At 41.3% G+C, this 23,413-nt stretch overlaps 1 protein-coding gene across 7 annotated transcripts in view; it reads left to right on the forward strand.

Annotated features, from left to right (window-relative positions):
• Positions 1–23,413, forward strand: part of LOC122813547 (nuclear autoantigenic sperm protein) — a 69,381-nt gene that overhangs the window by 19,967 nt on the left and 26,001 nt on the right. For 3 of the 7 annotated variants that reach the window (XM_044085922.1, XM_044085923.1, XM_044085925.1), the window contains exons 9-14: positions 626–699; positions 4,752–4,940; positions 5,095–5,255; positions 14,244–14,303; positions 14,388–14,462; positions 18,255–18,371. In XM_044085922.1, the coding sequence (XP_043941857.1) occupies positions 626–699; positions 4,752–4,940; positions 5,095–5,255; positions 14,244–14,303; positions 14,388–14,462; positions 18,255–18,371 (676 nt within the window). The remainder of the gene's footprint in view (positions 1–625; positions 700–4,751; positions 4,941–5,094; positions 5,256–14,243; positions 14,304–14,387; positions 14,463–18,254; positions 18,372–23,413) is intronic. The other 4 variants (XM_044085926.1, XM_044085927.1, XM_044085924.1 and 1 more) reach the window with 4 other exon arrangements.

The following is a 23,413-nucleotide window of genomic DNA, read 5'->3' on the forward strand; positions in this document are numbered from 1 at the left end:
GCTGCTAAGTGATTTAATGAAACTCCACTTACTAGAATCACCATGCCATACTCTAATATCCTTCCTGTAATTTGAGCTTTTGTCTAAGCTTCATGGGATGTGGATAAGTTTTTGCCCTGTTGTACTCCTAGCGCATCTTAATTTTGGCTGGTAGCACCCACATTACTTAGGCAGTGTAAGCACACATTTTAACTAACTGTACTGTTACTCATAATGCCTTTTATTTGCAAATTTGAATTATCAACTAGTTGCATGTTGAGTATTAATGTTTTGAGATTTCAGCTATCCACTGGTTTCATTATGGTACTTACTAGCTTTCTGCAGCAGTTATAGCAGTATTGAAACTTCATGTACATTTTCCACACATTGAAAACCACTGCTAAAAATGAGATGCATTTCCATGGTTCCCTAATTACTAGTGTGGTGTAAAGACTTTGAATTCTTGGTTCATGACTGTTAAAGCAGCCTTAAGGGCTCCTCCACTCTCCCATACTGTAGAATCTTTTCAACCTAGGTAGCTGGCAATGGATGCCTTTTTTTAAATGGTTGTCCTAATAAACCGTGCAAGTCTATGTATCTGAAGGTTATATTGTCTGCTTCAAATAACTTCTTTTCTTACTTCTAGGAACGCCAGCAAAGAATCACAACTTTGTGCTGCTCAAGCTCATCTGAAGTTGGGAGAAATTGGCATTGAAAGTGGTAAGTGTCACATCCTGTAAAATTTACTTTTTAGTAAAAGTTAACTTGTTCATAGAACTTGTGCTAGTGCTAAACTTGTGTGGTGGGGATGGCTTCACTGAATTAAAGGGAAACTTTAATTCCATTGGGTTGTATTTAGTTTGTCCTTCAGCTCCATATGCAGCTGTAAGGCAATGAGAGCCTTGACCCTTCATGCTCCTCTGCAAGAATTTAAGCTCTTGGCATGGCAGGAAGCTGTACTAGATGCTTGAAAGCCACATATGGGCCACCTAGTTTGTGCACAGAACTCTAAGGGCTTAATGTTTGACTTGAATAGTTACTGTGGCAGTTATGCCCTAGTCTTGAGTTTACCAGTCTTCTACCTGTAGTTGCACAACTTTGGACACTGCTAGCTAACCTTGGGTGTAGCACATTAGATCTACAAATTAGAAGTATACAAGTCTAGGTTCTTTAATGTTAACTGCATCTAGTTGCAGTTAATGGGCTAAAGGGGAAGTTTGCCAACTAGTTTCTAGAGCATTTTCTAGAAGCAGGCATCTGTTTTGGTGAAGCACTGAATAGGCAAGGGCACAGATGTGGAAACTGCCAGTCCACTTTCCAGATTTAAATGAATTTGTCAGTTTGACCCAATTTCCTTTGCGAATGCTTTGCAATAGCACTAATATTTATTGCAGTGATGAAGCAAACTTGGGTTTTGTTACAAGAGAGGCTCTAAATCCTAGGTTTAGACCTAGGATGAAGTGTTCTACATTGGAAGGTAGAAACCACTTTAAAAGGCCTGTAGGACTGTCAAACCTTACCCATGGTAGGGATGGGCTCAATAGTTTGAGCTCTGTATGGAGTAGCTCGGTATGGAGTAGCTAACTTGAGCAAAGGTTTTCCAGTCACATGTATGCATGCTGCAAACACCAATTGCTGACACTTGTTTGAGTACATCATACAACTTTGTAACAAGTGGGAGTCTGGACCCAGTTGCTTTAACTTTCAGACCAGTATATTACTGGTGCAATTACTAGTGCAGCACTGAGCTTTTGTTTCAATGTCCAAATCACCTTGTGTATATGTTGGAACCTGCTCTTGAGGCTTGGGATCGGGTACCTTCTGCTTTGTGCCATTCTTAACCTGTTGCCTGTAGCACTGGCAATTTCTTTTTGGTGGAGGTGGCTTCCCTGTAAGTCTCAGTCTGAGATTGGTGGAGGTGGCTTCCCTGTAAGTCTCAGTCTGAGATTGGAACTGTCAAATTAGTACAAGTAACCGGTGTTGGCAGGAACCTGACTGTGCTGTGACTACTTGCAAGTTTCTTGGGCTGTTTCTGGATGTGATGGCCAGATGTATGGGGAGCTTGGACCTGTGTACAGGTAATTGAACATGCTGCTAGACCTCTGAACACTGCAGTGGTCTGGTTCCTGAGTTTAGAGGCTGAAGGGTGTTTGCACCTTCTGCCTAAAATTGTCTTTAAGACATGCTAGATCAACACTAATACTAATTAGTAATGGTACCAGACTGGAATTCATATTGCACTCTTCAATGCAGTGGTGTTTGCATATTCATAAAGGATATGCACACCTCCAGACTTAGTTGTACAACTAACGATGGGTAAAACTGCAATCTGGGCTGTAGCCTGCTATAGATCCCCCCAAGACTCCTACTCCACTTTCTAAACACCCTTATATTGGGAGACTTTAACTACCCCTCTAACTAGGAAAATTCTTGTACCAACACTTAAATTAATGGAATTCCAGAGGACATTATGTCCTGGACCAACTCATTCTTACCCCCACCAGAGGTAGAAACAGCCTTTACCTGGTTATGACTGTTGCTCTACACCAGTAATCTGATCTCCCCGTCAGATCTGACAAAGTAAATCACCATGGATATCCACATCCCACCCTCAAAGGAAACCAGAAAGTCTTCAAAGCCAATTTTGGGCTTCTAAACTTCAACACCCATGCAAATGGAAAATGTGCATGACTGAATCTTAGTGAGCACACCAGTGCATATAGGCCATACCAAACAGAACCAAGACTCCTCCAAAAGGAAGCCCATCTGCTTGTCCCCTACCACAACAGAAGGAAAACTTGTTGCAGGAGAGTCCCAGTACTGGAAACTCATCTGTTAGCCTCATCAAAAACAGATCCATCAACAAAAACGGATCCATCAAATCCTCAAGCCAATTGAAAACAATTGCTGCATATTCTAACCACAGGGCAGTCTCTAGTTGTCAATCTGTGGCAATACTCTGATCTGCTGTGAGTTGCAGCACAGTGGCGATGCAGAACCAACTTATATTGGCTGACAAGTTCAGTGCCAACTGTACTCCCTTTACACCCCTAAGGGGCCTATCAGTACTGAAGGAATGCAAAGTCCCTATTAACACAGCTACATAAACTGTCCAAAGCAAAGAAATACAGCTTGCATGGGACCTGAATATCCCTGGCTGTGTTCTACATGAATTCTGTTCAATCACAACCTCACTTCAGGCTTTGTACCTACTGAATGGCACACTTTGCAGTTGTCCCACTCCACAAAGGGGAGTAACTACAGACCCTGAACTACCACCCCATTGGCCTGAGTGACATGCAAGGCTATGGAGCACATCACAGACCTTGTAAGGACATGGGGAATCTCAAACTCTGGACCCCATGCAGTATGGGTTTGTGAAAGGTAGGTCATGCCTACTCGACCTGAGATTTGAGTGTCTTTTGCTGGTGAAGGCAAGGTAGTTCACACAGCCTACCTAGATCTTTTGACACCATCCCTCATTCAGGAATAGGGGTTTATGCCTAGTTTAGGGAGTCTATGTAATAACCCACACTGAAAGTAACACTCAAATCTGGCTACTGACCAGTTACAAGTGGTGTCCCACAGGGATCAGTCCTAGGTCGTCCTGTAGCTTCTACCACAAGTAGGTGACAAAGGACTGGCTGACCAAGTTCACAGCAAACTAGGGAGACATTGATTCTCCAACTGTAGACTTTGTACAAAGGCCTCTGACCAATGGTGCCAAAACCATGGCATAAAGTTCAATGCCAAATTGCATTCATTCCCTCTGGGGGAAAATGTAGTGCCTATGAACTACCACATAGGCAATTCTCTAAACTGAGTGTGAAGAGACCTGGGGGGCACAGGTTGACTGCAACCTCTCCTTTGATAACCACATTGCCACTGTAGTCAGTCATGTGGCACATCTAAAGGTTTCTCATCCAGTCCCTCTCCTCAATTCCTCATACCTCAGAGGATGGGCCTTAAACGTGCCCTATATGGATAGACTCTACTCCAGCTGTACTGTCTCTTTGCCCATTTGGAGGTTATCTCTGACCTACAAAGCCATGTCTGACCCAGAGCTGCTAGATATGTTACACCTAAAGAAATCCCAATCCCTCATGCCACAAGCTCCAGGGACCTTAACCTTTACCACTAAGCCCAGAGACTTCCTGTACTCAAACTTCCCATTCATGTCAAGCAGAGCACTTCACTGGCCCTTTTGAAGAAGGCTTGACAAGTGGGTGGGCAATAGGAAGTTCACCCCAGGGATCACTTCAGGGGCACTGGGAATTAACTTTGGGCAGCATGATGCCTGGAAACCTTGGGTTAGGCTTGTATGTGCTCCAGGGCCATAAGTTCATAGGTGTGTACTAGGCCAATCTAATTCTACTGTTGTGTATATACAACCCCATGAAGGCTCCATATGAGCTAAATATGGAGGAGGAAGGGCATGGCAGCAGTGCTTGCTATGCATCTAGTTCATGGGAGCTGGCTTTCAGTGAGGTAAATTGCATTCTTTGGATGTGGCCACCTGTTCACTGGTTTTCAGCATCCAACCAATGTCTTGGGCTGGCAGTTATTGCAGAGCCATTTTGCAGTATGTATTGGGGACTTTGCCAATAAGAGCTTGGATCAGAAAATGGGGGGGGTTGAGTTTGCTTGGTGTTGCCCCTGCAAAATGCCTGGCTTAGTTCATGTATTGGGATTTTTTAAACTATGGTGGGGGTACTGTATGGATGGAATGGACCCAGCTTAACTTTTGTATTTTTAACTGTCCCCTTTTAAAGGAAATTATACCCAAGCTATAGGAGACTATCTTGAATGCCTGAAAATACAGCAGCAACATCTGGATGCCTGTAACCGACTTCTGGCAGAGAGCAGTTATCAGCTGGGCTTGGCATACAACTATAACAATCAATACAAAGAAGCAGTTGAACACTTTACCAAGTCTTTAGATATTATAGAAAAAAGGCTAGGTAAGTTTCTGAGCAGCTGAAGACTTGTGATTTTTATTTTTTGCATGAGTGCATCAGTCCCTTGTCAAAATGGTTAGAGGCTTGATCACTTGTATTGCTAATGACTTGCAAGTTACAGTAAATCATGTGTTAACAGTGTAATGTCTATTTGCAGCTATGGTGTCTGCTAGAGTGGAGAAAGAAGGATCAGAAGATGATAAAACAGAAATTGAAGACTTGAAAGGGCTGCTTCCTGACATAAAGGAGAAGATTGAAGATGCAAAAGAGTGTATGAAAAGTGGGCCTGCAGCAGAGCTGGCTCTCAAACAGACATTGGTTAGCATTGTTTACCACCACACTTAATATGCCCTTCTGGCAACCTGGTGTGCATTTGCCTGTTCTGTTAGCTTGTGTGGATGATGAGAATCATTTTGCGTCCCTGTATTTGATTATCTATTTCAGACTTTATGGCCTCATTTGTGCCTTGTCACAGGTTTGTGAAACTGCAGCTTGTTTGCAAACTGCTCTTAAAAGGTTGTGATGCCTCCAAATTTCTTTTGGATGGAGTTTTGATGCTTGCAAAACCCACAAGTGTTTGGGAACTGCAGCAGATTTGCTTTGTTTGGCTGAGACTGATAGCTTAACATATTGGTGATCATACCATTAGGATTTCTGCATTGGACTAGATAGCTACCTGAATTGTGGCTTCACTGGTTTCTCATACTTGAGTAGCCAGCTAATCTTGGATTTCTTTATTGGTTTAGTTTTCCCCTACAGTGCTCCAAACTCATCACAGTTCATAGTAATGTGGCTACAGCATCCATTTATGGAATGTCTTCCACCTTGGGTCAGTAGGTTGCATAAGGACCCCATCCGACTGCAGTAACTAAGCTGGTCTTCCAGGCATGGTAGGTATACAGGTACCCAGGATGGGTTCCTCAGATTTGGCTAATTACAAAACCTTGGTCAACAGTGGCATTGAATTATCAGTTCAGATGGGCTTGGGTACTTGGTGGTCTGAGCAGCAGATTCTTTATCCCTTTTCTGTAGATTGTTGCTTGGTCAGTGGCAGGTGGGGCCACTTGATAGCTCTTCTGTAGGTTTTTGGTTTTACTCTAAGCTTGTTTGGCTGCTACAGATTCCAACCATTGTAGACCAAAGGTAATGTACAATAAGACTTAATGGGCCAACTGTTGCACATCTGTGGAGGTCAGTTTCTGAACTGAGGACAATGCACCCTTGCCCTCCTGGGCCATGGCTGAGGGTGGTAGCTTTGAGGTTGCAGCAGGTTGACAAGGGACAAACCCTTCACTTGTGTAGGGACAGACTAACTGCCCTCCTGAAAGGAGCCTAGTTTGAGCTTTCCAATTGAAAGTTTCCCTCCCTTCCCCCACCCCAAATGTTTGCTCAGTTACAATACATCAAAGGTTTTAAGCCCTGGATGCCATTTGTTCTAACTGCAGCTGAAAGCCCTCCAGGTGTAGCATCTTTGATATTTTCTTTTCTTAATGTATTTCCCCACTGTAACTCTGTCCCTGCATAGAGTAGTACAGTAGCTTTCCAGTTTTTTTATTTTTGCTGGTATAGTTAATTGGATATTAGAAGCTTGTTTTTGCTTGCTCCCAATGTCTGTATACCGGATTCAGAGTTCCTGTAAATTTAGACTAGTCACAGTACTAGATTAGGTTATTCCAATAGCTCCTTTCAAAAAGGGCATGAATATAAGCTACTGTGGCTTCATGTAAAGCTTTAACTACCTGTTATGTGAACTTTATTTTTCTTTCCTCAATGTTGGTCTTTCTCCCAATACTTGGCTGCCCATTGTGCTGTTCCTTGATGGTCTAAGAACCTACCTACCTGGTGACAAAGGATCCTATCAAAATACCTGTAGTCTCATCTAACAGCCTTATTTTCCCTGCACACTCAAGGAAGCAAGAAAGTATGTGGTTGTCAGTCCTTGTAAAGCTGACAGTCTATTGCTTCAGAGGTTCTAAAGTACACTACAAAACAGCCAGCAGCCTTTACCCCCTCCTATCTTCCCTGTAGCCAACAAACCTACTTTAATAGCCCCCTTTACTAGCTATCCTTCCCTAGTTCTAAACCAACTAGCTCCCTTACATACCTGCAATACTAGATCTGCCCACTAGGTGGCACCCTTGTCACATCCTTCATCTCCTGCTTATCCCTCTGTTTCTGTAGTTACACTAGTCATAGATCTGCTCTTTTCTCACTTACCCTTTACTTCAGCTGTCTACACCCACCTGTTTTCCTCTGACTTCTGTTTTCTCTTTCCCACTCATGACTTGCCTAACTTTCCTTCAGTTACTAGCATTGATAGTTTCTTTAGATTCTCCTTCACTTCTCTACCCAGTCAGTTTGCCCTGTGGGCTCACTCCACCCACCCCAGGGGTCCTAATGTTTTATAACTTTACCTCAGTAAGCTTATCTATATAAAGTTTCACTAACCATGTTAACATCTACACCCAACTATCTAATACCATAGGATAGCACACATTAGATACGACTCCCAATCCCAGAAAGTCTCTACCTCTTTATAGTAAATTCTTAAATCCTAACTTCAAAACATTGCACTTGTTTTTAAAAGATGGAGATATTCATCCATACCCAGGCTCAACTGCTACTCCTCTATCCATTCCCTTATCAAACCACCTAACTCACTTATTGGCTCACCTCAACATACATAGCATTAATAAAGTTGTACAACTCCATGCTCTCTTGGAAGTCTACTCCTTTGACATTCTTAACAGAAAACTTGCTTAAAATAAGACAAGTCATCCCACCCAGTTATAATTTGACTACCATGCAACCAAAAAGGGTGGTGTAACTGTCCTATTTAAATCTGAGTTACAAATTACTACCTATGACTAAAGACTCCCCATGCTGAAGTTCTTGCCAAGCTTCAACTTAACACGTTCAAATCCATCTTCCTCCTGGTAACCTTGCCACTATAGAAAATATCCTTTGGTTATCCCAAAATGGTACCCCAAGAAACCGTAATCCTAGGTAATTTTAACATTGGAAGTGTTGTAGCAGTAGCCACCCTACCAGCCATATTAATCTTTTTGGTTTTTCTCAAACCATTACCTCCCCTACCAGGATAAACGAGCCTAATAAGAAAGTACCTTAGATGGATTCTCGTGTCATCCCCAAACATATATAAAGCTGGAACCCTCCCTGGTGTAAGTAACCACTCACTAACCTACATCAGGCTTAAATCCAATCTACCTAATCCACCTATATCAACCTCTATCTCTTCCAGAGAGAACAAAGAGCATGTAACTGGTCTCCCTTATACCTCACACTGGAGGAAGCTGTTAGAATTAACTTCCTAGCCATACTAGACAACCATGCACCAACTCTCTATTAGAACTAAGTCTGTCCCATGGCTTTCAAAAGAAACCAGGAAAAAACATCTTTAATACTGGAATAAATCTCTACTAAACCCAGTAGACCAACAAAACTTCAGACAGCTGAGAAATAAACTAAAGCTACACTGTCAAACTACCTAAAATTCCAGCTGACTCCATAATAAGCCACAAGCTCTGGCTGAGTTATCACACCCAGGTCAATCACCAAACCCACAAGGCACAGACCAGGAGAATCCAAAGCAGATTAATGCCTTTAATACCTTTTTCACTGAGGCCATTCAAACTCTTACCAGTCAGTTATCTACTCTGAACTTAACTACATCCAACTCTAACCCATCCCTCTCAATTTCTCTTCCAACCAGCCCAACATACTTACCCTTACCCAAAAACTGAAACTGCACTCCGGCAGACCACCTACTCACTGAATATACAAAAGGCAGCCAAATCCATCACCTATCCCATTTCCATTCTAATCAATAGAACAGTCAGTGAAGGACACTTCCCTAAAATCTGGAAAGTTTCCCATATCCCCCTCCACAAGGGTGGGAACTCTACTGAACTCTCAAATTACTGTCCCATAGCCCTACTTTCTCCCTTGGCAAAGATCATGGAAAAATGTATCCAGACAATTGCTAGACCACCTAATCCAAAATGACTTTCAAACTCAACATGGTTTCAGACCTTCCCACAGCACTACTGCCCTTTCCTTTACTGACTTAACAAAAACTAACTTCAAATATGCTTTCCTCTTTACTGTTTATAGATCTAAGGAATTTGTGGTAAATCACCAGATAATTATAAATATCCTCAAATCCCTATTTGTGATGCACTAGCTATAAAATGGTTCCAGTCCCACTTAGAATGTTGTGCCAAAGTACAGCCTGTTTTTTCTATCTGCCTGTTAAACATTGGTGTTCCTCAAGGGTCATATTAGGACCTCTCCTAGTTTCTAGATTTAACCACCTTCACCTAGCAATCTCCAAGTTACATAAATACAATATGCAGATTCCACACTTGTTCAGCTGCATCTATATCTAAACTTCACTCCCTTACCCAAAATGTGTTTTTCAGTTGAACAATGGTTTACACAGCAGTCTCCTTCTGAACCCCAAAAAACTAAAGTCCCCCCCAATAGACTTCACAGTAACATCTAATATCCCCAGATCCAACTACCAGGTATCAACATGGATAACTAACTTCAACACCCATATTAACAATACTCTAAAATTTCTTAAACTAGGCTTTCTACAGGATCAAACCCTTCCTCTCCTGCAGCTAGAATAACTTGCTCACACCCATCTAATCTCTTCCTCTGCCTCACCCATGTATACTAATCTCTAAAAACCTTAAAATGGAAAACTTACAATAACATAGCCAGATTTGCTACAGGTAACCCTTTCAGAACCCACCACTGTTACTCAAGCAGCTAGGATGGCTTGAGTTACAAAATCAGCTTAAATTCCACCAACTGGCAATTGCCCGTAACACTTTCTTACCAACATACCAATGCTCCTATACTATCTACCTGCATTACCCCCTACAACAATCTAAAGATTTTACGATCATCACAAACTTGTAAATATTTGTTAATCAAACAGGGCTGGGGACTTCTAATACTGTTGGAAAATCCTAGAACCTTCTTCCTAACTTTCCTCTTCCCTCTATCGCTCTAAAACCAAATTGAAACACTTCCTCAACACACTGGTTGTGCCCCTGTACTAAACCCAATCAACTAGCTCTTTCATGGTTCAACCTACTCTCTTGGTAAAGTTCTTTTCTTAACTTACCTTCCTTCTATACTATTTTCAGAATATCATTAAGGAGACTAATGTGTAATTTCAGCTCCTACTTTTTCTTTGACTAGTGTACTAATTGTATAATTCAGCTGCTGTCTTCATCTTTGATATATTGCAACTACATTTTGTGTTGTACTAATTGTATCTATTGCACTGTTATGAACAAATGATCTCTTCTCTGTATTGCACCCGCAGTGGTAATTGTTTACATTGTTTCCTCTGAGCTCATCTCCCTGGGCCTCTATTGAAAATGGACATATATCCAGTTAGACTAGCCTGGTCAAATGTAAAATGAGATCCCTTCAGAGTAGGTGATATGCTACAGAGTAAAGCTGGAGTTTGAGACTTAATGTAGGGCATCTGGGCTACTTCTGTAGCCTTTCCAGCTGCTGACCCCCCTGAAAGATATTATAAGGGTGGGGTCATAATGGGTTTGGGTTTGAGTAGAGGGAAACTATCTGATATGTGCTGTGTAGCATTTCCTGACTACTGTCCACCTAGGTCCCCAGGTCTGTCACATGCAGTAAGTAGACTGCATGTGGTTCATGGGTACAGTTTTTACCAAAGGAGATGACCATGCAATTTGAGCTTGAGGCCATGGCTGACACCAGGCATCTGTTTCAGTAGACCTTCTGTAGGTTGTCATTTGGGGACTACTATGGCTCCTTTGGGGACTACTATGGCTCCTAGTTTGCAGTAATCTGCAAACTTTGTTATTCAAAGGCCACCTGTTAGTCTCTCCTTCAAAGTAGATACCAAATGGGTCCCAGGACTGAACCCTGTGGTACTCCACTTGTCACTGGTTTAGAAGTGTGAGTTGGAGTCTGCCACTTTGTGGGTTCTCGGTAAGCCAATTGGTAACCCATCTTGTGACTTGAATTTATACCTAGTTTAGCTATAATTCTGGAATGGAGGATTGTCAAGCCTTGGCAAGGTCAGGTTAGCCTGCATGAACCCACCTTACCATCTGCAGCTTTGGTGACTGCCTCAGTCTCTGGTTCGGGAGGCATGATCTGCCTTTAACAAACCTGAACTGGGTGGGGTCCAGAGTTTGGAGGTTATCAATGTGAGTTCCATAATATGTCCCATGGCCTTGCAGACAAGGCTCATCATACTAATGGGGCAATAGTTCATGGGATCAGTGGTGGCTTCCCCTTTGTGGTGGGATTTTACTGGTGCACAGCCTGATGTGAGACTACCACATGTGGGGAGCCAGTTCTGAAGTTGTGTAAAATGCATCTTGGAATGTCTGGTCCCATAGATGCTGTGTTTGGCTTTAGAGTGCAGCTTTTACCTTCATAGTTTATTACAGGGGCTCTTGTCTTTCTGTATAGATATGGGCCCTTTTGGGGGGTAGGTTAGCACTGAACCCATCTGCCAGGACATTGGCAGTACAGTTGGTTCTGTAATTTTCATGCAATTGTGCTGTAACCCAGAGCAGATCTGGGTGTTGCCATTGAGATGGCTATAAAATGCTCTGTGGTTGTCCCTAGAATCGGTGGCTATTTTCATAGCTAGCTTTGGAGGGTCCTGTAAGGGATCTCAAGCTTCTTACTGAGGCTGACCATAACTCCACTCATGGGACTCTCTTGCAACAGTTTCTTTCTGTTGCAGAGTTTATGGCAGGGGACCTTGCTCTGCTTTTTTTTTTGTGCTAGCATCTTGGTTCTGTTTTGGGATAGCATGATCATGCACTCCTAGTGCTTAGTGCATCTGTGTAGATTCTGCAGTTAACTGTTGTCCATCTACATGGGTCATGAAGTTCACGTCTGTTTTGAGCATGAAGTTGGTTTTAGTCTTGCAGTGATTTCCTTAATGGGGTGATGGGGGCAGGATGTGGATATCTAGGGCAGATTTGATTATGGTAGGATCTGCCCAATGGAGTTTACTTCAGGTGTGGAACACCAGTCGCTCATGTTGGTAATGACTAGGTCTAGGATATTGCCTCTGGTGGGGATGTGCAAGTTGATCCCTAGCATTGCATTTATGAATTCCAGAAAGTGAGCAAAGGAGTTGGTACATGAGTAGTTATCCATTTTAGAGTGCTGTGGAGTGCATTGAGATTTAGACTTGTAATGTTACCCTCAGTTGCTTACCTGTTAGTGGTGAATGACTAGACACCAGAAGCTTAGCCAATTGGAAGTTAAATCCTTTTGTCCTTGTACTGCAGTACAATTCTGGGTGATGGCAGGATGCTACTCGGGGCTGGGGTTATACCTGCTTGGGCTAAGACTGGAGAGCTCTTCATGTCTCCATGTATTCTAGGTCCATATGTTTAACTTCCCCTTGTGTTCTGCCCTGGGTGTTGGGCATTTGGGGCCCCAGGACAGTTGTTCCCCTTGGAACAGTGTCCTCTGAAATATATTCAGGAGCCATTCTTTACAAGCTTGTCTTGAGGGTACAGTAGGTGCATCAGAACAATATTACACTTGGTTCCTGCTTTTTCTTTAACCTCACTCCAAAACAAGTTGTGTTCCCACAATTTTCTATAATTCCTACCATTTTCTAAATATCCAACTTGTGTTCTATTTATGGTTGGCTTGGACTTTCCATTTGTTTGGCAGCCAGCAGAATTATTTTGCCTTACTGTGTTAAGGCAATTCAGATTCTGTATCCTAGCTCAAAACTGTTACTCGTTTGCGTTGCCCAGTATTCCTGACAAGTACTATAGGAAACTTTAGTCTAATCCATTACACCAGAAAAGTTCCCAGGTACTATTTTCTTCACCTCCGTTTGCTATTTACCAGAGGCTAAAGTATGCAGTCCAAATGTCTTGGCCTCTCTGCTATTTTCCTTTGTTCCCAATACCTTGGTTCTTTTGCAATCCCACTCATGTTTTCACTTTCATCCCTTTCTGCTTGTGTTGCATATAAGCCTTAACCATATAGCTATGAAAATATCCCTTCAAATCAGGTAGTCCTAAACCTTACTGTAGTCAAATGACTCTCTTGACTCTTGCCATATTCCCCTCCCTAGATAACGTCTACCAGAGGTGATGTGGATAGTAATATGCCCTGTAACATTTTTACTGCTCCTTTTCTTGTTCCTAGGAAAGCTTTGGTTTTTCAGTTTCTTTGGTCTCTTCCCACATGCTTTGCTACCATAAGTTTTCTTAACAAATGCATGTCCCCATAAATATGGATATTGCTTAACCTTAACTTTTTTTATACAAATTTCAGAATGTTGCAATATTAAGCTTGGACTGCCACCACTGAAGGTTCAAACTGCTTAACTTGAGTTAAGAGCTGTTACTCTGGCAGTGTGCAGGATCAGACTTTGCTTGTTCTTGGCTTTAGTGGCAGCCCTTCGTTAAATGCCTCTAGGATGCACAAATGCCTTTAGGATGGCATAAGTTTAAAGAACATTTTCTGGCCTTTTGAGCTGTTGTACAGTAACACTACCAACCAGGTACAGCATTAGCTGCTCTAATTTTACATTCATGCATGCCCCATTAGTGGTATCTAGTTGCCACCAAAGTGGTGTTTCTGGATTACTTGCACTGCACCTTCCAAGTGTAACCAGTTTAATTTGCCTTTCAACTAAAGCCTCAAGTTTAGTTGAGGTTAAGCACGTGACCCCTGCATGAAGACTTTACAAGTAAGCAAATGTCTAAACTATAGTAAATAGTGCAGTTGCTGACTGTTTGGTAGGATACACCACCTGCTTGGGTTTGCACTAGTTGTAGCTGCTGGTGGCAGGTGAGTTACAGCAAACCTAAAGTGCATTAAGGTCTTTCCATAAATATGGGGGTGCCAAACAATTTAGGCTTAATTTTTAACTTTCAGAATAGTCTACATCCCTGTCCTTTTACAGATTAAGTAAAATGTCTGCAAATTTAACTATACATACCTGTTGTATCCTGACTACATTCATTGGGTAGTGCCTATCTAGGTCAAGTTTTGCTCTTTAGGATGTTTCCTACCACTAATGGGTAAACAGTAGTTGACCAGTGCATCCATGGCGTTTCTATACTTCACTTTAGAAGTAGTTTAAGACTTTGCCTTGTCTTAGACATGAACTGGCTCTTTTCAAAGTATGGAAACCTTGGGGTGACAATTGACTTGCTATCTAAAGCCTGCCCCATGTAACCTTTAAGTATTGTCTTGGTACTTTTAATGTGGACTTGTTATCTTTTGCAGGGTTCTGATTCTACATCTTTTCCTCAGCAGAATGGCAGTTCATCTGCTCAAGCCTCAACAGTAAGTTTTTTTTTTTTTTTTTTTTCAGTATCCTTTACCTACAGGTTCTTTTTAAGACTTGCTTATTGAGTTCCTTTTTTTCAGATTTCTGTAAGAAAGGCTCCTGAGGGGACTACATCAAAGCCTGCAGCTGACATTTCCCATTTGGTAAGAAAGAAGGTATGTAGATACTGGGTTTTAAGTTGGGAGAGGGGGCTTGTGCAAATGGACAAGTAATCAGAATTTTCATTTGATTAAAACACTGCGAGTGTACTAGTCTACACTGCATTTTAAAGGCTGCCTCTAAATGTTGCAAGCAGTAAAAGGTACTCTATAGAATGCTACCTTCATGAAAAATGAGTAGGACTTAGTACTCAGGTTTTTGGTGTAAACTGCTTTAACTACCCCGATTTTCCTTGCTATATACTTGTCATAAATTGCATGTCTTCTGCAGAGACTGCAGGTGCATTGTTGCATACCACTAATTTTAGACTAGGGGGGGTAGAGTTGACTGGTACTTATGCTTTATACTGTCTGCATAACCAGCTTGCATATAGGCTAATATTGCATTGGCACACCCCCTTCTGTTAGTAAACTGACTAAGACTTTTGAAAGTGCATGTTTCAGATGTTTGTCAGCCTGCACTTTCCACTCTTCTGGATAGAGGCCTGGCCATGTGCATGGTTGATGCTTGGCATGCTAATCTGCTTACACATGGTTGGCAGTCTGTTGCATTCAGTGTTCACTTGGGTGTGCAGAGCTAATTACTTGATGTGCAGCACTAATTACTTGATGCTGTAGTCCAGTTTAATCGGTGCTACACCTGTTGGCTTGGTTTCCCTCATGAATTTAAAAGGCTGTCTCAACATGGTTGTCAGTTGTGGGATCTCAATTGCCACACAGGCCAGTTCTGACTTACTACTAATGTAGAGTAGATGTTTCCCATTAATTCTGGGACTCTGGGGTAAAAATTGCTTTCTTGAGGGGGGGCAACATTTGAATTGGGGTATTCATTTCAAGTGGGGGGGTTGTATTTAGTGCTTAGTATTTTTACAAAAGCTTAGTCCCCATAATGTGGCTACTTTCAAGTTCAGCAACCACTTGTAGGTGAAATTTCAATTTCATGCTAAAGATGCTCCCCATATTTCTAATGTTCAGTATTTGTGAAATTCCACTAATACAGGGGGTACAGAATAAGTGCTAAGTTGTCCTCGTTGGCTCTTGAGGACTGGCAGCATGCACGTTCTGGCACAACTCCCTTTGTATCTTGTAAAAATTCTTAATGACCATATTCAGTGTGCAATGCTGCATCCTCATTTTTGTGAACACTCATTGGGTAGTTTGTCACTTTGTATTTCTGTGCAGGAGTTTCTACTTTTACTAACCATATGCACAGAACTCACAGGACAACCACTATTTTTGGAGTGCTTGTCTTGCTTTAAGTTGTGTACTGCACCTCCCAGTGATTGGCAACTTTTGTAGTAACTGCCAATGGTATGTGCCAGCTTCAAATTAACTGCTGTTGGGACACTTCTATGTGAAGTGATTACCTTCACAAACTACAGCTGGATAAGATTTAACAAGTTAAGCCTCCAGTGGCTTAACACTAACTGCAGGACTTGCTAAATTATATGCATAACATTTGTGGCATCAGACATCTGGTAAGCTGGCAGTGTATTATAAAATTGCAATGCATCCTTGGCAGGGCAGGAGCTTTAGGTGACTGGTTCTGATCAGAAGGAACTGCACACTTCAATCTACATATAAATTGTAGTGAATCCTGGAGACCAACTGTAAAAATGGTTGGTAGAATGGCTAGTTCAGTCTAGCTCTACCAGGCTAATGGGGGGGGGGGTTGCTGTCCAAAAGTATATTCCCAACTTAACTTGTACAGGCCCACAAACTGGCAGGTGTGATTTCAAGTGCATGATCCAGCTTGGATCATACTCTTGCGACTAGTATAATTGAATGTGCAACAGTGGGTTACTAACTCTGCTGTTGCCAACAGATATGCCCCATTACGGGTTGGATAATGCAGTGGGGGATTTGAAGGCAGCAATTCAGTTGCTCTTTCAGATGAGGGACCATTTCATCTGGTGCTAAACTTGCCCAGACATGCTTGTAGAATGCACCCTGTTGCTGCTGTTGGCAGCACTCCATGGCTTTATGCTGTAGTTTTCTGTATGGTTTTCCTTGTTTTAGCTTCCCAACTTTAGGGTTGTACCACCAGTTGGGTAGGGAAATCCTGTCTTGAATGCCTTTAAAGTAAATGGAAGGCTGGAGGAACTATTGGTCTCTTTCCAGACCACTGAACCCACTTCTGCTATAGTGGCACCCGTTTTGCTTTTAAAGGTGCTTTGTCATAAGGTATGTCATCAGTTATATTGGAAGGCTTAAACACCAAAAAGCCACAAATTCAACTGCCGTAAACACTTCCTAAAACACCTTTAACTTTGTCTTAAAACAATTTGCAAAAGTGCGCTCAATGGAACTATTAAGATTAACCCATTTAGTCAAATGTCCAGATTTTAAATCTGGATTTTTTAAATTTTTTGCAAGGTATTTAAGATTATGCCTTAATTTTGAAGTTTCATGTAGTGCTTGCCAAACATCCAGTTTAAGTTTAGTGTTGGCTATTTAGATTTTAGACATTGGTAGGCTTGGATAAAGCCGCATTCTAGACTGCTTCAGAAGCATGGTGGGCTTTGCAAGGTATAGTTCATGGACTGACTAGTGCTGCTTGGCACTTCAGTAAGGCATGTGCAACAAGAAGCTAATCCTACAGCAGTCCTGACTGCCTTTTACTCTAAGCTTTTGAGGACCCTACTACAGCATAGCATCCCCAGAAAGCCTTTTCTGAGCTCTGTCTTGCAAAATTGACCCATTTTCTACCCAGTGCACTTGCAGTGTGATCATTCTTCTAGGGGACACTGCAGCTCATTGAATCCTTGTAGTTCTGCTACATTGCACCAGACATGCCCTCTGCTTCATGACTACCCTGTGAAGTGGTAAATCCATTCACTAGCATTAGGCTTGTCAGCTACTCTAGACCTAATGGCCATAAACATGGGCAGTTTCCAGAAATTGTCAATCCCAGTGCAAACAGATGGCAGTAACCTTCAGTGGATTTGGGTTGTGCTGCACTTGTCGTATCAAGCTGCCTTAATATGAAAGGGTTGGGCAGTGGAGGGCATCTTGTCAAAGTGCATTAGATGGGTCTGGATTATAATGGGAGAAGGTTGTCTTGTACATACTGATGAGAAATATTGGGTTTGTTTATAAAGCTGGTTATTTACTGGTAGTTGTACTATTTGGCAGTTTAGTTTCAGCACTTTACTAGCCTTGCTGATTTGTTTGAGTGCTTTATGTGCTATGAAGTGTGCTGTAAAACATGTTGGGCTGACTGTCATGGCTAGTGCTTGGGCAAATGCTAGTTCTGCTGTAATCCATACTGACTTATTGGTTGCTCTATGCTGTAAGTATAGCTGAGGGTTTACTAGGTCAATCCCCATTTATGTAGTTTCTCCTCTACCTGTAACAAATGCTTGGACTTTTGCTAGACCTTGGAACTGTTAATTGTGGGGGGTATTCTGCTTCAGTCTGCTGTTGTATCATTGTGCACTTTAGGCTAGATGGTTCTTGGTGCTGGCTTTTGATATGTATGGCCTGAACTTTCCTTCAGCAGGTTTAGTACCCACTAACCAAAATACTTGGGCTGTCTGCACACTACCATACAGCTTAAAGCTGTGGGGGTGTTGAAAGCCAGAGTAAGAGGGGGACACCAGTGAAGGCAGTCTGTTTGGGGGGCTAGCTAACAGGGTGTGGTTGGGAACTAAGGCTTTCTATCCCCTGAGAGCTGATGGCAGGTGACCAATATGGTGCTTTTTCTTTGCAAGTACTTGGCAGTTTGTTTGCTAATGTTTCATATAACTGTTGTGGAGCTTAGTGAAATGTCAATTTTTTGTATTTCAGAGGAAACCTGAAGAGGTGAGCCCACAGAAAAACAGTGATGCTAAGAAACCCAAGCAGGAGGCCACTGTAAATGGCAGTGGTGATGCTGTTCACAATGGAAATGGGGTTGCAAAGACGGTGGGTGGTTTTCATTCTGTAATGTGATAATGGTAGTGAAGCAAGTGTAAATACCAAAGTTCTGGCCTGTTTAAAAGGCTTTACTGTAATTGCCAAATGGAACTTTTAAAACTAGGTGAGGTAAAGTGTACATATCCCAGTTGGCTTCATGGTAAAGGCACTGCAGAGTTTCCACCTTTAGTTACTGAACTGACTAGCACAGCCAGTTGCAGTCCATGCTAAGTAATGCCAAGTAATTTTTTAAACATTAGTTCTGTCTGCACTGTAGAATGTTCAGATGCCACAAGACCCAAGATCATTGCATGAAAGCAGTGCTGTGGTAAATCTGTTTAGAAAGGCCTTGACTCTTTCTTTTTTTTTTGAAAATCTTTTTATTTTATTATCTTGACAAACAATACAAACCACAGAAGAACACTGTACAAACCTCAACAAAAACTATATACAACTATACATTGCCCATATCATTCACAATATATACAACAGATAATACATTAAGGAGATATAATACAAAAATAAAGTGTTTCAGGTTAAAAGACAATCAAAGAATACATTCCAAAGAATTTTCAGAACAGAACTTGTGATTACCTTTATAAGATACTTTTGTGCCCTAATATGCCTAATTACCAATTCCTTTAGACCTTCCCATGTTAGTGCGGCTTGGCACTTCCAATGCAATGAGATATAATATTTGATAAATATGACAATTGAAATCACCACCTTGAGCTGAGCTTTAGTAATATTATCAGGAGGGATATGTAATAAAGCAAATTGCCAAGAAAGTGATTTTTCGTATCCCATTTTCTCCAGAATAACTAAGGGCACACCATAGTCTGTACACATTTGCAACTCCAGAAAATGTGATGTATATCGGCTACTTGATCCTTACAAAATGGACACAGAAGACTAGTTGGGATGAATTTTATTAATGATTGCAGGTGTTAAATACGCATTATTGGTGATCATGAGTTGCGTATAAATTTTTTTTAAAAGGGATCTATTTAATACTTGATTTGAAAGCCTCTTTCATTAGTGCGGGAGTTATACTCGGGTCCTTATCTGACCAGAATTTAGAAAATACTGGCAAATTGTTAGATCTGATAGAGATTAATAACTTGTATACATTGGAAGTAATTTCCAAATAACCTTGGCAATTTCGATATTTTCTCTAGATAAGTCAGGATGATCATAGTATGGATTCAATAGTTCAAAGATTTGTCTAGTTAAAGTATATTTATTGGATAAATTAAAGGTTTGCCTGATCTCTGATAACTTCAGATGTTTAAGTCTGCCATGCACTTATCCTTAAGGGGGAAATTGTACAGATTTATCAAGTTACCATTTAGAGTTAAATTGGGATTTAGATGTATTGGTTGGAGGGAAATGAACGCCTGCAAAAGTTTAGCGAAGACAATAGTTTATGAAATCTGATGGCTATATTTCAGGCCATAAAAGATTTTATATTTGTCTAGACTTTCTTTGCTCAAAGGTAAGGCGGATGGATTGAATTTAAGGGATCTAATATAATTGAAGTAAAGTAATACCCAGTTAGGGTGCCAGGCATCTGAGGTATTAATATAGTTTGCTATCTTAATAATTCTACTACTTTGAATAATATCATAGTAAAGTTTGAAGTCTGGAAGAGAAACCACCCAAATTCTTCGGGTAAGTTTAGAATACGAAATTCTCACCGATTTAGGAGACCAAATAAACTTGGAAGGTGGAGTGTAATTCATTGAAAAAGTATAGAGGGATAATCGAATTAGTATTGTTGAAAATATACAAGAATCTGGGAAGGATATTCATTTTTATAATAGTTGCACGTGCCATAAAGGGAAGCTTAAGTTGAGACCATCTCTTTAAATCCCATTGCACCTCCTTCCAAAGAAGAAATGTTCTCCTGATACGAAATAGATTGATCAGTTGGGAAAGTTACCCCCAGGTAACGAAGACTTGAATTAACTGGAATAACATCAGAGGAAAATTTTAGGGGATATGGTGATGTGATATTAACCGGAAAAATTTGAGATTTGTTTTTAACTTTGTAGTTGGCAAATTTAGGGAAGATATTAATGGATTTCATGATTTCTCTAAGTCCGAATTTGGTAAAGAGGTAAATATTTAGATCATCCGCAAATGCCAAGAGGGGGATACTAGTTCTAAATAGCTTGGGGATGATCTGAGTCTTTTGTTTAATAAGAAGGGAGAGAGGCTCTATATATAGATTAAATAAAGGAGAGAGGGCAACCTTGTCTCGTACCATTAATTATGTTAATCCTCTCAGATATACCATTATTATGTAGTGTTTTATAGGCTTTGTGGTAAATGGTCTCAAATTTTGTGAACTATGTAGGAAAGTTAAATGGAGGTAGAATAGAGTAAAAATTTCATACAAGGCCTTGACTCTTTCTGCTGCTTGTCTCACCTAAGATGTATGTGAAAAAGCTTAGACACTAAAGCTACATGGGAGGGGTCCAACTTGCAGTTTAACAGTATCCCAAAGGGAAAGGAATGCAAAGCTTTGAGTTTGCACTGCTTGGTATATCTGAACTGGTATTGGTGCTTTGCAGCAGTACATCTTTCTGCGGGAATTTTCAAAACCTACTAGCACTTTTTTGTATGATGCATTAAATGTGGGAGGAATTTGTTTAAAACATGACTAGTATTTTTAGAACAAGGTGCCACAGGCATTATCTGCATCAATCTAGTCCAGTGTTAATACATCAGCAGTTTTCTGGTAGTGGCTGAACTTTCTGATTTCATGCTCCTCAGTGTCATCTTTCTGACCTTCACAGGGAGCATGCCTCTACAGCTTGCTTTGCATGTAGAGTTGGCTCTGCATGTTTGAAGGAGGATAACTTGCGTCTTGCAATGGGGTTGCTCATTCTTGCCCTGTTGGAGTGGATGGAGTGTGACCTAGCAACAGTGCCATGTTACCTACTCTAAAGTCCAAACCTGTAGTATTTACCTTCTGGGCTCTGTCACTCAGAGCAGATTCCTTAATTTTGAGAAGCTGGTTTATAATGCTAGGTAGGCATTCTGATGTGGGTGTGATGCATCCACAAGGTTTATTTTAGATGGACCTGGGTAAGGACACTTTTGGATATTAGACCATCCTTCAAAACTGGAAAAGCAGTTTTGTCCATTGCTCTTGGGCTGCAGACCTTCCCATGCATAAAGATGAGCTTAGGCTTGGAGTGTCCCTTTCCTCCAGCCTCCAATACCAAAGGCTTTGTCCCTAAAAGGAGGAAATGGGTGCTAAACATCCAGGGATTATAGGTATGACTTGCAAAAAGCATGGATAATGGCTTATAGGTATGACTTGCAAAAAGCATGGATAATGGTTTATTCCCAGTTTTAGAATTAAAGTGATTCAAGGGCCACAGCCCAATCCCCAGTTGACCAGAGGTCAAAGGCTGTTGTGCCAAAGCCCATAAGCAGAGGTTGTGGTAGCTCTACCTCCAATGCATCAACATTGTCTGAAGCTTGTAGAGGTTGCTACTAGGTCACCCACTGCTATACCAGGAGCACTTGTGTCAACCTGTTTCAGGGTGACTGCCTCAGCTGCAAGGTTGCTCTCACCTAGATCCTCTTGGCTTTGGTGGGAGTAGTATAACTTTAACAGCAACGATATAAAAGGCATCTTCCAGAGTCTTGCATGGTTCCCCATGGTGCCACTAGCTTATTCCTCAGCAACTACTGAAGTTGTATGGTAGTCCTCTGCTGTTCTAATCGTGTTTCATATGAAGGGGTAACTACAGAATTGGCCTGGTAGAGATGCCTATCCCAGAGTCTTACTCTAGGCTGCTCAGACTGAAACTATGGGGCTCTTCTAGCCTTGGACTATGGTCCTAGTCTCTGTATTGAACATGGCAGTAATTGGCATTTTCATGGTTGAAAAATCTTAACTAGTAATGTGGTACAGGGAGTTTGCAAGTAAAGTGCTTTCACCAAACATTGGCTTCCTCAGACTGTAATAGTAAAACACTTGCATCACATTTTAAAGGGAAAGATCCCTTTCAATAAAACTTTTTAAACCTGAAGTAAGATTTAACTATTCCAACTGGTAAATGCATCCTATCTAAGTAACCCCCTCTTGTTAATATCTAGAGATGGTACTAAGATCCTCTATCAGCTCAACTGCTGGATCCATCAAAGTTCTGCCTCACTAGTTCTGTTCTTGATATTCCCCAACCTAGCACTCATTTGCAGAACTTGTATAGCCCTAAACTTAGTTCTATCACTAGTTGCATCTAGCAAAGGCATTTGTAATGTTTCCTGTATGTTCCCCTCATATGCTCTTTAAGGGTGCAATCTTGTTTTCCCATTGTAATTTTACAGCACCCACTATGGTTGCTGTATAAATATTTACATAAGTATTTGAGAAACCAGAGTGGGCGAGCATGGGCTCAGTCTCCATAACTGGCTGGGAAATGGAAAATGCATCTCCACCCATGTCCATGCTGGACAGTGGCATCGGGTGCTGATTTGTCTGTAGTAATGCAGCCTGTCCTTCAGATTTCTAGCAAGCATAATGCAAAAATAGAGCCGTATCCAAAGTAAGCACTTTCACAATCGCTTCCTCGGACAACTAAAAACTAAGTTAATTTTATATATGCTTACTAATCCTTAATCATACCTTTCTACCTAGTCAATTTCATCAAAACATTACAGTAAAATATCTGTGCACACTGATGTCCAAGGCTTCTAGCTATAAGGAATGGTTTGGTACATCTTTGTTTATGCCTTGTATTTCTGCATTATACTTGGCAATCCACCTTTTCAGCTGCTTCAGTACTATTCATTCATCGCCCCCTCTTGTCCCTTCTGTAAACCTCTAAAACATTTAAGTGTGGTCCCTCCCTTCTGCCTCAATGCACTATTCTTTCTGTCTTGTAGTAAACACTACTGGCAAAAAACTGATACTACATTCTTGGCTCAAGTCAGCATAGCATTTAGCCTGAAATGCAATTTGGATGTGAATAGTGCAAGAATGTATATTCTTGCATGCTGCAGTTTCTACATCTAAAAGTTCCCAATCTAGA

This window comes from Protopterus annectens, chromosome 10.part0, assembly GCF_019279795.1.
Source record: "Protopterus annectens isolate FY-2018-M chromosome 10.part0, PAN1.0, whole genome shotgun sequence".
Taxonomy (NCBI): Eukaryota; Metazoa; Chordata; order Ceratodontiformes; family Protopteridae; genus Protopterus; species Protopterus annectens.